Genomic DNA, 15,797 nt, shown 5'->3' with positions numbered 1-15,797 from the left:
TGTAGTAATGTTCAGTCTATAGAAGATGTTCGTGAATTGCAAGCTGATTTGAACACACTAAGGGCTTATTCAGATGTACGGAATATATGTCCGTGCAACGTGCGTGATTTTCACTCGCGTCGTACGGACCTATATTAGTCTATGGGGCCGTGCAGACAGTTGCATGATTTTTACGCAGCGTGAGTCCGCTGCGAAAAACTCACGACATGTCCATTTTTTGTGCGTATTTCACGCATCACGCACCCACTGAACTCAATGGGTGCGTGAAAATCACGCATGCCACATTGAAGCACTTCCGTGGGACAAGCGTGATTTGCGCAACAGCTGTCAAACTATGAATGTAAACAGAAAAGCACCACGTGCTTTTCTGTTTACAAACATCCAAACGGAGTGTCATAATGATGGCGGCTGCGCATCATACGGGGCTGACACACGGAGCTGTTAAGTGCCTTTTGAGCACGCAAAATGCAGCGTTTTTTGCGTGCGCAAAATGCACACGCTCGTGTGAATCCGGCCTAAGTGTTTGGGCGTCCAATTGGCAAATTAAGTTTAATGTAGATAAATGTAAAGTTATGCACCTGGGTACGAACAACCTGCATGCATCATATGTCCTAGGGGGAGCTATACTGGGGGAGTCACTTGTTGAGAAGGATCTGGGTTTACTTGTAAATCATAAACTAAATAACAGCATGCAATGTCAATCAGCTGCTTCAAAGGCCAAGATATTGTTGTGTATTAAAAGAGGCATGGACTCGCGGGACAGGGATTTAATATTACCACTTTACAAAACATTAGTGAGGCCTCATCAAGAATATGCAGTTCAGTTCTGGGCTCCAGTTTATAGAAAGGATGCCCTGGAGTTGGAAAAAATACAGAGAAGAGCAACGAAGCTAATAAGGGGCATGGAGAATCTAAGTTATGAGGAAAGATTAAAAAAACTAAACCTATTTAGCCTTGAAAAAAGACGACTAAGGGGGGACATGATTAACTTATTGTGCACAGAGAATGGCTCCATCCATTCTCCCATTCATGCGGTGAAGTAGTCCTGTGCCCTTAGCAGAGAAACACCCCCAAAACATAATGTTTCCACCTCCATGCTTGACAGTGGGGACGGTGTTCTTTGGGTCATAGGCAGCATTTCTCTTCCTCCAAAACGGCGAGTTGAGTTAATGCCAAAGAGCTCAATTTTAGTTTCATCTGACCACAGCACCTTCTCCCAATCACTCTCAGAATCATCCAGATGTTCATTTGCAAACTTCAGACGGGCCTGTACATGTGCCTTCTTGAGCAGGGGGACCTTGCGGGCACTGCAGGATTTTAATCCATTACGGCGTAATGTGTTACCAATGGTTTTCTTGGCGACTGTAGTCCCAGCTGCCTTGAGATCATTAACAAGTTCCCCCCGTGTAGTTTTCGGCTGAGCTCTCACCTTCCTCAGGATCAAGGATACCCCACGAGGTGAGATTTTGCATGGAGCCCCAGATCGATGTCGATTGACAGTCATTTTGTATGTCTTCCATTTTCTTACTATTGCACCAACAGTTGTCTCCTTCTCACCCAGCGTCTTACTTATGGTTTTGTAGCCCATTCCAGCCTTGTGCAGGTCTATGATCTTGTCCCTGACATCCTTAGAAAGCTCTTTGGTCTTGGCCATGTTGTAGAGGTTAGAGTCAGACTGATTAATTGAGTCTGTGGACAGGAGTCTTTTATACAGGTGACCATGTAAGACAGCTGTCTTTAATGCAGGCACCAAGTTGATTTGGAGCGTGTAACTGGTCTGGAGGAGGCTGAACTCTTAATGGTTGGTAGGGGATCAAATACTTATTTCTCTGTGCACAATGCAAATAAATATATATAATTTTGACAATGTGATTTTCTTTTTTTTTTTTTATATAATCTATCTCTCACTGGTAAAATTAACCTAGCCTAAAAATTCTAGACTGTTCATGACTTTGATAGTGGGCAAACTTACAAAATCAGCAAGGGATCAAATACTTATTTCCTCCACTGTACATGTTGTGAGCTAGGTGAGGCTCCATGCACACGACCGTGCCACGGATGGCTGCAGACAGTTATCCGCATTTGCGGACCGTGCTCCCATTATGAATTATGGGAGCATGGTCCATAAAATAAAAAAATAGGACATGTCCTATTTTTTTACGAAAGGTTTTTACGGCACGGACATCTTCCCGTAAATATATGGGAAGGTTTCCATCGGCCACAGAAATGAATGGGTCCGTAATTACGGACTGAATCTACGGTCGTGTGCATGGGGACCCTGGGTCAATATAGAGACATTATAGAGTAGAATAACACGATAGAGAGAGTCTATAAGCGTTAGGGTCTGTTTACATCACGTTTGCCTTCCGTTTGGTCTTTCCGTTCATTTGTTCCGTCAGAGGAACAGATGAATAGAAAGACAAAGGGAAATCATCATTTCCATTTGCAATACCATTGATTTCAATGGTGTTTTTTTCCTTTCAGTTGGCTTCAATTTGCAACCCTTCTGCTAGGTTTGTTTGTTTTCTACGGAAAAAATAGCGCAGTCTGCTGTGCTATTGTTTCCGTAAAAAAGCCTGAGACCTAGTGGAAAGGACGCAAATTGAAGCCAACTGAAAGAAAATAAATTTCATTGAAATCAATGGTATTGCAAACGGAAATTATACTTTCCGTTTGTCTTTCTGTTTATCTGTTCCACTGACGGAACAAATGAACGGAAAGACCAAACGGAAGGCAAACGTGATGTGAACAGGCCCTAAGATGTAAACCAGTAACTTTACTACCTTGTTTGGATGTGGAAGTTGTTTGTTGTGCCGGTGTGCTCATAGTCGTGGACTGCAGCAGCAAAAATCATTGCAAATATCTCCAGTTCTGTAAGCCAGTGCTAAAATGCAAAAGGAGAGAAGACTGAAACTAATAATAAGAAAAATGATGATATACCATTATTATATATTCAGATATTCAATTCTACAGACATGGAAAAGTTCAAATATCCCATGCACATAAAAATATACAAATTAATGAAAAAAAAAAAGATATATCTTTGAATGTAAACACATGCAGTTCATACTTCACAAATAAAATTGTTACCATTTATTTGACTAAATAAAAAAAAAAACAGGAAATAACCTTCACCTCAATAATCTTCAGTTGATCTGAGCATCGAGGGAGGTTGGGGGAGATAGCTACCGAGTGTTTGGTTAAGGCTGGATTCACAGGAGCATGTTCAGTCCGTATAGGACGGAACGTATTTCGGCCGCAAGTCCCGGACCGAACACACTGCAGGGAGCCGGGCTCCTAGCATCATAGTTATGTACGACGCTAGGAGTCCCTGACTCGCTGCCGGACAACTGTCCTGTACTGTAATCATGTTTTCAGTACGGGACAGTAGTTCCACGGAGAGGTAGGGACTCCTAGCATCGTACAAAACTATGATGCTAGGAGCCCGGCTCCCTGCAGTGTGTTCGGTCCGGGACTTGCGGCCGAAATACATTCCGTCCTTTACGGACCGAACATGCTCATGTAAATCCAGCCTAAGAGTTATGTTATTTGTATGGTTGACTTTCTAGGTCATTGTAGGCCTCCAATGTTTTATAAATATGGCGCAAGCTGTCTGCAACTCTTTAACACCTAATTTTAAATATTTACCCATTGATATATCTGGCCTAATGTGTGAACAATGCCTAGCTGCATTCACATAAAGCTTTATGCTGCGTTTCGTTTTTTTTTTATTGATTTTTTTAACAGCTTTTTTTTTGTGTGTTTTATAGTGCAGCCAAATGTTACATTAAAGTCTATAGGGAATTTTAAAATGCGCTACATAGAACTGTATTTGACATGTGGCGCTGTTGAGGCAATTTTATAGTCAGTGGCATTTTTGTTTTCAAACACAGCATGCTCTGCGTGGGGCGCATTATCAGACGTTTTTCCCATAGGCTCCGATATAGGACTTCAAAAACAGCAGTAAAAATAGCATCACAAAAAACGCCACTTAAAAAGCCCAAAAAAGTTGTCACATTTTACAAAACGCTGCATTTTTCATGGAGTTTAAAGGCTCTGTACACCTTTAAACCCATTTTTTTTTCTTTTTAATAAAACAATGTATTACGTGATTTAAAGCAACTTTTAAATTAACTTCAATTAAAAAATATTTTACTTTTTAAAATACAGCTTCTATGTATCCTGTTTCGTTCCGTCAAAGCTGATTCTGCCAGGTCAGCTGGAATGACAGCTGAGCTTAGAAGCGGGTCCTGCGTGTCTCTGACACCCAGGATCCAGTTAATAAGGATCACAGCTAAGTTCATCAACTTAGGTGTGACTGTTATTAGTTTGATCCTGCGTGTTAGGCTAGATTCACACGAACGTGTCCGTTTTGCGGAACGTTCGTGGAATTTTTCTTGCATTGCAATTCCGTGTGGCATCAGTGTGTGTTTTGTGTGGCACATTTTTTATTTATTTTCTTCTCTGCATTTCTTCAGCAACTGGTGCGTGAATCACGGACAGCACACGGATGACGTCCATGTGCTGTCTGTGATTTTCACGCACCCATTGACTTCAATGGGTGCGTGATCCACAAAAACGAACCAGGATAGGACATGCAGCGAGTTTCACGCAATGGAAACACACTGCGTGAAAAATCACTGATGTCTAAATAGCCCCACTGAGTTGCATAGGTCCGTGTGCTGTTCATTGTTTTCACTGACAGCACACGGATGTATACAACGTTCGTGTGAATCTGAACATAGAGACACACAGGACCCGTTTTCAACTGTCAGTCCAGCTGTCCTGACGAAATCCGCTTTGACGGAACGATATAGCTTTTATCTATACAGGATACAAAGAAGCTGTATCGAAGACCTCGTTCACATCTGGGTTGGATGATCCATTAGGGCCCTCTGTCACAGATCCGGCTCGGATTACCAGCGATTACTAAAGACAATAGCGCAGCCTGCTGCTCTATTATCTACCGTAAAACCACGGACCCCCCCGACGGAAAGCAGACCAAACCCACTAAATAGGTTTTGTCGGCCACCGCCGCTGTTCAGCGTGCAACAGAGCCGTTGCTTCCGTTATTCCTCTGATGGAGCAAAACAACAGAACACAGGTGTAAACATAGTGTTATGGAATTGCAAGTTAAGCAATTCCCCAAAGGCTCCTGGAGACTGGCGGGAGAAACTGTGCAATATAAATCCGCAACCTCAAATCCGTCACAACTCTGATCGACAGAGTCTAAGGCTACTCTAAGATCTTCGCCAGAGCCGACCGCAAGGCAGGATGGTTTTTGCTGCATAGAATACAGGTTGTCTTGGATAAGAGGTGCAATGCAGGCAAACCTGAACAGGAACCAGACAGCCAGAGGGTAAACGGAGCGTCCAAAACTGTAAGCAAGTGGATATCAGGTAAAGCAGAGGTAGGAACCAGCCGGGAGCAGATAATCAAAATCAGTAAACAAAGAGTTATCTAACTATACGCAGAGGTCAATTTCCAAGAAGTCCACAAGTCAGAGGTAAAGCGTATAGGTAAGTAGCTTGATCAAAACGCATGCAGACAGGAAATTCACAGGCAAAGAACAGGTGGAGGAAGCCAGATATAAATACTAACCCTATACCTGATAGGCAGAAGGACAGAGAAAAGAGATAGGTTCAAAGTAAAACCAGAACCGCCCAGAAGCTAGAACAGTAGTCATGGGGATCTTAAGGGAAAAGGCATTTTCCTAACAGTACCCCCTTTCTTCGAGGGGTCACTGGACCCATAAACCTCAGCCTAGTTTTCAAGGAAACTTTGAATGAAAGATCTTAACTAAACGACTAGCATCTACTGAATGGGCAGGAACCCAAGTTCGTTCTTCTGCCCCATACCCTTTACAGTGCACCAAGTACAGGAAAGTACCCCTGACCCTAAAATCCACAATCCTCTGAACCTCAAACTCCATATCCCCATCTACCTGAACTGGAGGGGAGGTTTCCTGCATGGAATAGATGGTGGATAAAAAAAAATTAGGAAAGATTTGAAAAACATCATGAACCTTAAAAGACGGAGGAAGAGCCAGACGAAAAGATACAGCGTTAATAATTTCACCAATTTTATATGGACCAATAAACCTAGGGGCAGACTTATGAAAAGGTACTTTCAGTTGCAGATTTTTAGTAGAAAGCCACACCTTTTGACACACACTAAACACAGGACCCACCATACGTTTTTTGTTAGCATTTTTCTTTTGAATAACTTGGGCGTTCTTCAGGTTCGATTGACCCTAAGCAAAAACTGTGCACAGTTTATTTGATGTAACTTCTACCTCAGGGTTATCACTAGAAAAGGCGGAAAATGAACCAAAACGAGGATGAAAACCATATTTGCAGAAAAACGATGAGGTATCAAGAGACACAGGTTGGCGATTATTTATAGAAAACTTCGCTAAAGGAAGGTATGCGACCCATTCAACCTGGTTATCAGCAATATCACACCTAAGATATTGTTCCAAGGTTTGATTGAAACGCTCGGTTTGGCCATTGGTTTCAGGGTGAAAAGCCGAAGAGAAAGGTAACTGTACACCAAGTTTCTTACAGAAAGCTCTCCAGAAGCTAGCCACAAATTGTTCACCTCTATCTGAGACAATATTTTCCGGAATACCATGCAGATGAACCACTTGATCAATAAATAATTTAGACAGAGTTTTGGAATCAGGGAGTTGCGGCAACGGAATGAAATAACACATTTTACTGAAAAGGTCCACCACCACCCAAATGACAGTTTTCTCTACAGAGGAAGGCAAATCAGTGATAAAATCCATAGACAGATGAGACCAAGGTTTCTGTGGAATAGACAATGGTAGTAGTTCACCCGTAGGACGAGTTCGAGGAGTCTTAGCGCGAGCGCAGACATCACAAGCAGAGCTGTAGGAACTCACATGACGAAACAAAGACGGCCACCAATAGAGCCGCGAGACTACTAATATTTTAGTACCAGTTATCCCTGTATGGCCACACAAAACAGAATCAAGTAACTCATTGAGCAAACGAAATCTGAACTGAGGAGGTACAAACAACTTCCCAGCCGGAATCGTTTGCGGAGCGAGTTGCTGACATTCTTTAATCTCAGTCGCCAGATCAGGTGATATTGCAGAAACCAATATCCCGTTAGATAAAATAGGTTCAGGATGAATGTCGGTGTCCTGTGAGGAACAGAAACTTTGAGATAATGTGTCGGCCCTCACATTTTTAGAGCCGGGTCTGTAGGTTACAATAAAATCAAACCTGGTAAAGAACAAGGCCCACCTAGCCTGTCTGGAATTGAGCCTTTTGGCTGATTCTCAAAAAGTCAGGTTTTTATGATCAGTCCGTACAGTAATTTGATGTCTAGCTCCCTCTAGCAAGTGGCTCCACTCTTCAAATGCCCACTTAATAGCAAGAAGCTTATGTATACCTATATCATATTTCTTTTCAGTGGAAGAAAATTTGCGAGAAAAGAAAGCACAGGGACGCAAATTAGTCAATACCCTTGAGACAACACAGCCCACACACCTATTTCTGAGGCATCAACCGCAACAATAAAGGGACTAGAAAGGTCAGGTTGAACAAGTACAGGTGCCTCCATAAAACGCTGGTTTAAGGTTTCAAAGGTGGAAACCACACTAGGTTTCCAATTTACAAGATCAGAACCCACTTTCGTAAGAACCTCCAAAAGTTTGGCAATGGAGGAAAAATTATGAATACATTTTCGGTAATAATTAGCAAAACCCAAGAACCTCTGCAGAGCTATTAGTGAAGTGGGTTAAACCCAATCAAGAATGGCCTGAACCTTAGCAGAGTCCATACAAAAATCATGAGGAGACAGAACATATCCCAAGAAGTTAACTTCCCTCAGTACTTAAAGGACGGACCTTAAATGTTGAACATGAGAGGACCAATCAGAAGAAAACACAAGAATATCGTCCAGATTAGAGATGAGCGAACCGGGACAACCAAACCCGGTTTCGGTCCGAACATCGGGAAAAGTTCGGTTCGCAGCGAATCCGAACTTCACCGGGTTCGGCCGAACCCGTTTTGACCGAACCCGGCTACATTTTGGCGCCTGCCACACGTTAGATGTAAAATGGAGGATTTCACAATATCACCTGACATCAGGCTACCCCATAATGCCTTGCAAATGGCTCTCCCAGCCAATCGGGAGGCAGCATAGGGGCGGGCTCAAGCCTGCAATAAAAGTCTATGCACGGAGCTCAGCGGCCATTTTACAAACAGGAGCTGTAGGGATAGCATCTCTGTGCAGTTAGGGAAAGCTTTAGGAATCTAAAAGCCAGGAATCCAGCAATCGAAGGGGCTCATGCACTACAGCGGGAGTCTACTCTACTCTCAACAATCAACATCCAAATTGCAATACAAATTCTCCATTTGCCAAGCCAGTGTGTGAATAAGCTTTTATAAGGGGCTCATCCCCATTGCATGGGTTAACCTAACAATCCAACTTGCAATACAGGCAGCCTTTGTAGTACTATAACGCCCAGCATTCCCTGAGTGCACTTCGGCGTGGCTGATAGAAATTCTCATTCATTGCCATTTGCCAAGCCAGTGTGTGAATAAGCTTTTAGAAGGGGCTCATTCCCGTTGCATCCAACTTGCAATACAGGCAGCTGAGGCAACCTTTGTAGTACTAAACGCCCAGGGCCAGCATTCCCTGAGTCAGTGTACAGTGGTTGATAGAAATTCTCATTAATTGCCATTTGCCAAGCCAGTGTGTGAATACACTTTTAGAAGGGGCTCATCCCCGTTGCATGGGTTATATAACAATCCAACTTGCAATACAGGCAGCCTTTGTAGTACTACAATGCCCAGCATTCCCTGAGTTCACCGCGGCGTGGCTGATAGAAATTCTCATTCATTGCCATTTGCCAAGCCAGTGTGTGAATAAGCTTTTAGAAGGTGCTCATCCCCGTTATCCGTTAACATAACAATCCAACATGTAAAACAGGCAGCCTTTGTAGTACTACAACACCCAGCATTCCCTGAGTGCACCGCGGCGTGGCTGGTAGAAATTCTCATTCATTGCCATTTGCCAAGCCAGTGTGTGAATATTAAGCTTTTAGAAGGGGCTCATCCCCGTTATCCGTTAACATAACAATCCAACTTGCAATACAGGCAGCCTTTGTAGTACTACAATGGCCATCATTCCCTGAGTGCACCGCAGCGTGGCTGATAGAAATTCTCATTCATTGCCATTTGCCAAGCCAGTGTGTGAATACGTTTTTAGAAGGGGATCATCCCCGTTATCCGTTAACATAACAATCCAACTTGCAATACAGGCAGCCTTTGTAGTACTACAATACCCAGCATTCCCTGAGTGCACCGCGGCGTGGCTGATAGAAATTCTCATTCATTGCCATTTGCCAAGCCAGTGTGTGAATAAGCTTTTAGAAGGGGTTCATCCCCGTTAACATAACAATCCAACTTGCAATACAGGCAGCCTTTGTAGTGCTACAACGCCCAGCATTCCCTGAGTACACCGTGGCGTGGCTGATAGAAATTCTCATTCATTGCCATTTGCCAAGCCAGTGTGTGAATAAGCTTTTAGAAGGGGCTCATCCCCGTTATCCGTTAACATAACAATCCAACTTGCAATACAGGCAGCCTTTGTAGTACTACAACGCCCAGCATTCCCTGAGTGCACCGCGGCGTGGCTGATAGAAATTCTCATGCATTGCCATTTGCCAAGCCAGTGTGTGAATAAGCTTTTAGAAGGGGCTCATCCCCGTTAACATAACAATCGAACTTGCAATACAGGCAGCCTTTGTAGTACTACAACGCCCAGCATTCCCTGAGTGCACCGTGGCGTGGCTGATAGAAATTCTCATTCATTGCCATTTGCCAAGCCAGTGTGTGAATAAGCTTTTAGAAGGGGCTCATCCCCGTTATCCGTTAACATAACAATCCAACTTGCAATACAGGCAGCCTTTGTAGTACTACAACGCCCAGCATTCCCTGAGTGCACCGCGGCGTGGCTGATAGAAATTCTCATGCATTGCCATTTGCCAAGCCAGTGTGTGAATAAGCTTTTAGAAGGGGCTCATCCCCGTTAACATAACAATCGAACTTGCAATACAGGCAGCCTTTGTAGTACTACAACACCCAGCATTCCCTGAGTGCACCGCGGTGTGGCTGATAGAAATTCTCATTCATTGCCATTTGCCAAGCCAGTGTGTGAATAAGCTTTTAGAAGGGGCTCATCCCCGTTACATAACAATCCAACTTGCAATACAGGCAGCCTTTGTAGTACTACAATGCCCAGCATTCCCTGAGTGCACCGCGGCGTGGCTGATAGAAATTCTCATTCATTGCCATTTGCCAAGCCAGTGTGTGAATAAGCTTTTAGAAGGGGCTCATCCCCGTTATCCGTTAACATAACAATCCAACTTGCAATACAGGCAGCCTTTGTAGTACTACAACGCCCAGCATTCCCTGAGTGCACCGCGGCGTGGCTGATAGAAATTCTCCTTCATTGCCATTTGCCAAGCCAATGTGTGAATAAGCTTTTAGAAGGGGCTCATCCCCGTTAACATAAAAATCCAACTTGCAATACAGGCAGCCTTTGTAGTACTACAACGCCCAGCATTCCCTGAGTGCACCGCGGCGTGGCTGATAGAAATTCTCATTCATTGCCATTTGCCAAGCCAGTGTGTGAATAAGCTTTTAGAAGGGGCTCATCCCCGTTATCCGTTAACATAACAATCCAACTTGCAATACAGGCAGCCTTTGTAGTACTACAACGCCCAGCATTCCCTGAGTGCACCGTGGCGTGGCTGATAGAAATTCTCATTCATTGCCATTTGCCAAGCCAGTGTGTGAATAAGCTTTTAGAAGGGGCTCATCCCCGTTATCCGTTACAATAACAATCCAACTTGCAATACAGGCAGCCTTTGTAGTACTACAACGCCCAGCATTCCCTGAGTGCACCGCGGCGTGGCTGATAGAAATTCTCATTCATTGCCATTTGCCAAGCCAATGTGTGAATAAGCTTTTAGAAGGGGCTCATCCCCGTTAACATAAAAATCCAACTTGCAATACAGGCAGCCTTTGTAGTACTACAACGCCCAGCATTCCCTGAGTCAGTGCAGTGGCTATTAGAAATTCTCATTCATTGCCATTTGCCAAGCCAGTGTGTGAGTACGCTTTTAGAAGGGGCTCATCCCCATTGCATCCAACTTGCAATACAGGCAGCCTTTGTAGTACTACAACGCCCAGCATTCCCTGAGTGCACCGTGGCGTGGCTGATAGAAATTCTCATTCATTGCCATTTGCCAAGCCAGTGTGTGAGTACGCTTTTAGAAGGGGCTCATCCCCATTGCATCCAACTTGCAATACAGGCAGCCTTTGTAGTACTACAACGCCCAGCATTCCCTGAGTGCACCGTGGCGTGGCTGATAGAAATTCTCATTCATTGCCATTTGCCAAGCCAGTGTGTGAATACGCTTTTAGAAGGGGCTTATCCCCGAGGTTTTGATTCAACTTGCTGCACTCCAGCACAGCAGTGAAATGTATGGTAAAAAAAAGGTTGTGAAAGGACGGGGTAGAGGAAAAAACACCCATGCCATGTCCTCTTCCAGTCCAAATGTTGGATCTGTTGGTGCCAGACCCAGTACCAGCATTTGTGGCACAAGACATGTGCCCAGTTCCACTAGTAGCAGCAGCAATGTGCCTGCTGGTAGTAGTAGCAGTATCAGCAAGCCAGACTTGTCCATCTCCTCCGGTGGGCGGGTTACTTTAGACAATACGGCCATTGTGGACTGGTTGGCTGGCTCGCGGTCATCTCAGCAGGAAGACTCTGACTATCTGGCTTCAAGCCAGGTTTCGTTGGATTCCAGATCCTCTACAGTTCTTTGGCACAGTGACAGTAGTAATATGGGTATTTCTAGCGTTTCCATTCCATCATCTATGTCTTCAATCCCCCTTCCTAGCGGGAAGCCATCTTTCCTGAGAGTCCTAAGAGACATCTCCTCGGGTGCGAAGGAAGATACTGAACAACATAGTGATGATGATTTGTTTTCCGCGAGTCAGCCAACGGAGTGTGTTGCGGCGGTGGTGGAGGTGGAAGCGGTGTCCGAGACGCATAGCTGTGGTAGTGGGGGTGTTGGTGGTGGTAGCCGTGGTGGCAGACGCAGTAATGAGGGGGGGGCATGGAGCCCGCCATGATGTCACATCACATTCACAACACAGTGACAGAAGTGGCGGGGATGATGAGGAGGGCTATGATGATGTTGTTTTAAACAGGACGTGGGAACCAAGTGACGAGGTGATGACGGCGTCAGAGGAGGAGGGTAGTAGTGGCGGCACTGGCAGTCATAAACAGCCAAACCGAGGTAGGGGCAGAAGTCAATCTGCAAAACGTTGCAGCGGTAGGGTCAGCTCAGGAGCCGGTGACGGTGACACTGATGCTACTCGTGTAGGCTCCCGAAAAAAGCCTAACAGACAAGGGGCAAGCTCGGGTGGTGGTGGTGGTGGTGGTGGTGGACGTGGTACTACCTCTTTACGGTACTTTGCCGTGTGGCACAGTGCCGCATCTGCAAGCAGAAAGTAAGGCGTGGGCAGGGCAGCAATGTAGGAACTACATAAACACATGGAGCGGCATCACAAGGCCATGTGGGACAATCGACATGCCCCACCATCATCATGTACATCTAATGAAGACCCCTCTGCCGCTGCTGCTGCTGCTCCGAGTCCCTGTCATCTAAGTAGTAGCCAGGCCTTATCCACCATGTTGTTGTCATCATCATCATCACTGTCATCTAGTGCTCCTCCTACGTCCCGTCAGTTATCCATTACGGAATCGTTGTCCAATAAGCAACAATATATACCCAGTCATCCACTTGTCGTGCGGCTTAATTCACACCTGGCTAAGTTGTTGGTGGTGCAGTCACTGCCGTACCACCTGGTCGACTCCGCCGGCTTCAAGCAATTGATGGCGTGCGCTCAGCCTAGGTGGCAAATACCTAGCCGCCATTACTTCTCCAAAACAGTTGTCCCTGCCTTGCACAAGCACGTGGAGGACAAGGTGGGCCAGTCCTTGCAATTATCCGTGTGCTTCAGGGTACATGCCACCGTCGACACGTGGAGCAGCAACTATGGGCAGGGACAGTACATGTCTTTCACGGCCCACTGGGTCAATATTTTGCAGTCCGATGCACCACCGCAGCAATGCCAGGCATTACCACCTCCACGCTTGTATCTTTCTGGTTCAACTCCGGACACCAGGTGCCTACCATCCTCCTCCTCCTACTCCTCCTCCTCCTCCTTGCTCTCCTGAATGGAGGTCTTCCCATCCCCGACAGGACACAGCGTATCTTCCACTCCTCCTCCCTCCTCTTTTCATAGGTGCAAGGTGAAGCGCCACAACGCTGTCTTACACCTGCTAAGCCTGGGCGAGAAAAGCCACACAGGGCAGGAGCTGCTGCTATGCATCAAGGAGGAAATCGCACGCTGGCTGTCTCCTCTGAAACTCACACTGGGCAATGTTGTCTCTGATAACGGGAAGAACGTTGTGGCTGCACTGCGTCTAGGTCACCTGACACACGCTCCTTGCATGGCACATGTGATCAATCTGGTCATAACACGCTTCTTAAAGTCATATGTTGGTTTGAAGGGTGTGCTGGCCATGTCCAGGAGGGATTGCGTTCGCTTTAGACGATCGTATGCATTTAAGCACGCCCTCCTGGACTTGCAGCGTCAAAACAATCTCCCAGAACACAGCCTGATTTGCGACGTTCCAACACGCTGGAATTCCATCCTGCACATGTTGGACCGTCTGTACAAACAGCGAAAAGTCGTGAATGATTTCCTGATGCAGCAGACGGGCAGCGTTTGGAGCCAGTGTAATTTCGAGCTCAGGCACTGGCAGCTGGTTAGAGACGCATGTCACGTTTTGAGGCCCTTTGAAAAGGCCACACGATTTGTGAGCCGTGACGCTAGCGGAATGAACGATGTTATGCCGCTGATATTCATTATGGAGCAAACGCTCACAGCGATGATTCAGCAAAGAATGGAGGAAGGATCACATCTGGCTATGGATGTTGAGGAGGAGGAGGAGGATGAGAATGAGGAAACAGGACCTGAAGAGGAGCTGGATTTGGAGATGGAATCACAGGAAGGGATAGGGGACGAGGCAGCCGCACAACATGACAGTGATGGTGATGACGAGTCTGACGACGACCTTGATGATGGACAACCATGGCAGTATGGGGCGGAGATGGAACCAACCGGGCCCTCTGAAACGCTGGCCAGGATGGCGAGCTGACTGACGTATTGTTAGCATGAAGCAAAGAGATGAGTACTGGATAGCCACACTTTTAGACCCTCGGTATAAAGCCAGAATGGGGGAGTTTTTTGCGCCTTCCGAGAGGGAGGCAAAATTGTCTTATTATCGAGAGAAGCTATGCAGCCAGCTTGTCATGGCTTTCAAACGGCAAACACCTGCTGCAAGCATGTCTCACCGGGGGGCCACTCTCTGCTCCCCACTGTCTCATCGTTCCACCGCCTCTGGCAGAGCTACCTCTGCAATAGGCGGCAGCAGCGGCAGCAGCAGCAGCAGTAGCCAATTCAGTTTGGAAAATATGACAACATTTTTACATCCAATACCCCGACCTGACACACATCGTAGTCACCAAAGGGATGTTCACCATCACCAGGTCCAGCACCTAAACAACCAGGTTCACTCGTACCTGGACTGTGCCCTTTCTCCGTCAGAAATCCTGATCCCAGACCCCATGGACTTCTGGGTCAGCAGATTAGATCATTGGCAAGAATTGGCCCAGTTTGCCATGGGTGTACTGTCTTGTCCACCCTCCAGTGTACCGTCAGAGAGAGAATTCAGCACGGCAGGGGGCTTCGTCACCCCTAAGCGAACAATATTGTCCGCCAACAGCTTGGAAAATCTCACGTTTCTGAAAGTGAATCAAGCGTGGATCGGTGAGGATTTTAAAACCCCTATGCCTGATGCCACTGATTAGATCTGACATTGCTGCTGCTGCTGCTGCCGCTGCCGCCTGCTACTGCCGCCTGCTACTGCCGCCTGCTACTACAGGATTCTGTCCTGTCCGCTCTTTTTTTAATGTGCCGCTGTTGGTGCTGCTACTACTTTTACCACCAATCTACCCCCAGCGCCGTCTGCTACAAGCAGGCCTGCCCCACCACAGGGCTTTGTCCTGTGACTGTCCAGTCTCTTTTAATGTGCTGCTACTATTACTACCACCACCCTTGCTGTCCGTTGGCTACATCTACTACCACCAATACACCTCCACTGCCGTCTGCTACAAGCAGGCCTGCCCCACCACAGGGCTTTGTCCTGTGACTGTCCAGTCTCTTTTAATGTGCTGCTACTACTACTACCACCCTTGCTGTCTGTTGGCTACCTCTACTACCACCAATACACCTCCACTGCTGTCTGCTACAAGCAGACCTGAGGCCAGCCCCACCACAGGGCTTTGTCCTGTGACTGTCCAGTCTGTTTTAATGTGCTGCTACTACTACTACTACCACCACCCTTGCTGTCCGTTGGCTACCTCTACTACCACCAATACACCTCTACTGCCGTCTGCTACAAGCAGGCCTGAGGCCTGCCCCACCACAGGGCTTTGTCCTGTAACTGTCCAGTCTCTTTTAATGTGCTGCTACTACTACTACTACCACCCTTGCTGTCTGTTGGCTACCTCTACTACCACCAATACACCTCCACTGCCGTCTGCTACAAGCAGGCCTGAGGCCTGCCCCACCACAGGGCTTTGTCCTGTGACTGTCCAGTCTCTTTTAATGTGC

The 15,797-nt window shown here is 46.3% G+C and overlaps 1 protein-coding gene across 6 annotated transcripts in view; it reads right to left on the bottom strand.

Annotated features, from left to right (window-relative positions):
• The window catches only part of PDE1C (phosphodiesterase 1C), an 851,320-nt gene that overhangs the window by 142,910 nt on the left and 692,613 nt on the right, over positions 1-15,797 (bottom strand). For all 6 annotated transcript variants that reach the window (XM_075826958.1, XM_075826955.1, XM_075826954.1 and 3 more), the window contains one exon: positions 2,784-2,884. In XM_075826958.1, coding sequence (XP_075683073.1) covers positions 2,784-2,884 — 101 coding nt within the window. The remainder of the gene's footprint in view (positions 1-2,783; positions 2,885-15,797) is intronic.

This window comes from Rhinoderma darwinii, chromosome 5 (genome assembly GCF_050947455.1).
Source record: "Rhinoderma darwinii isolate aRhiDar2 chromosome 5, aRhiDar2.hap1, whole genome shotgun sequence".
Lineage (NCBI taxonomy): Eukaryota > Metazoa > Chordata > Amphibia > Anura > Rhinodermatidae > Rhinoderma > Rhinoderma darwinii.
This window is presented reverse-complemented; position numbering and strand designations above follow the sequence as displayed.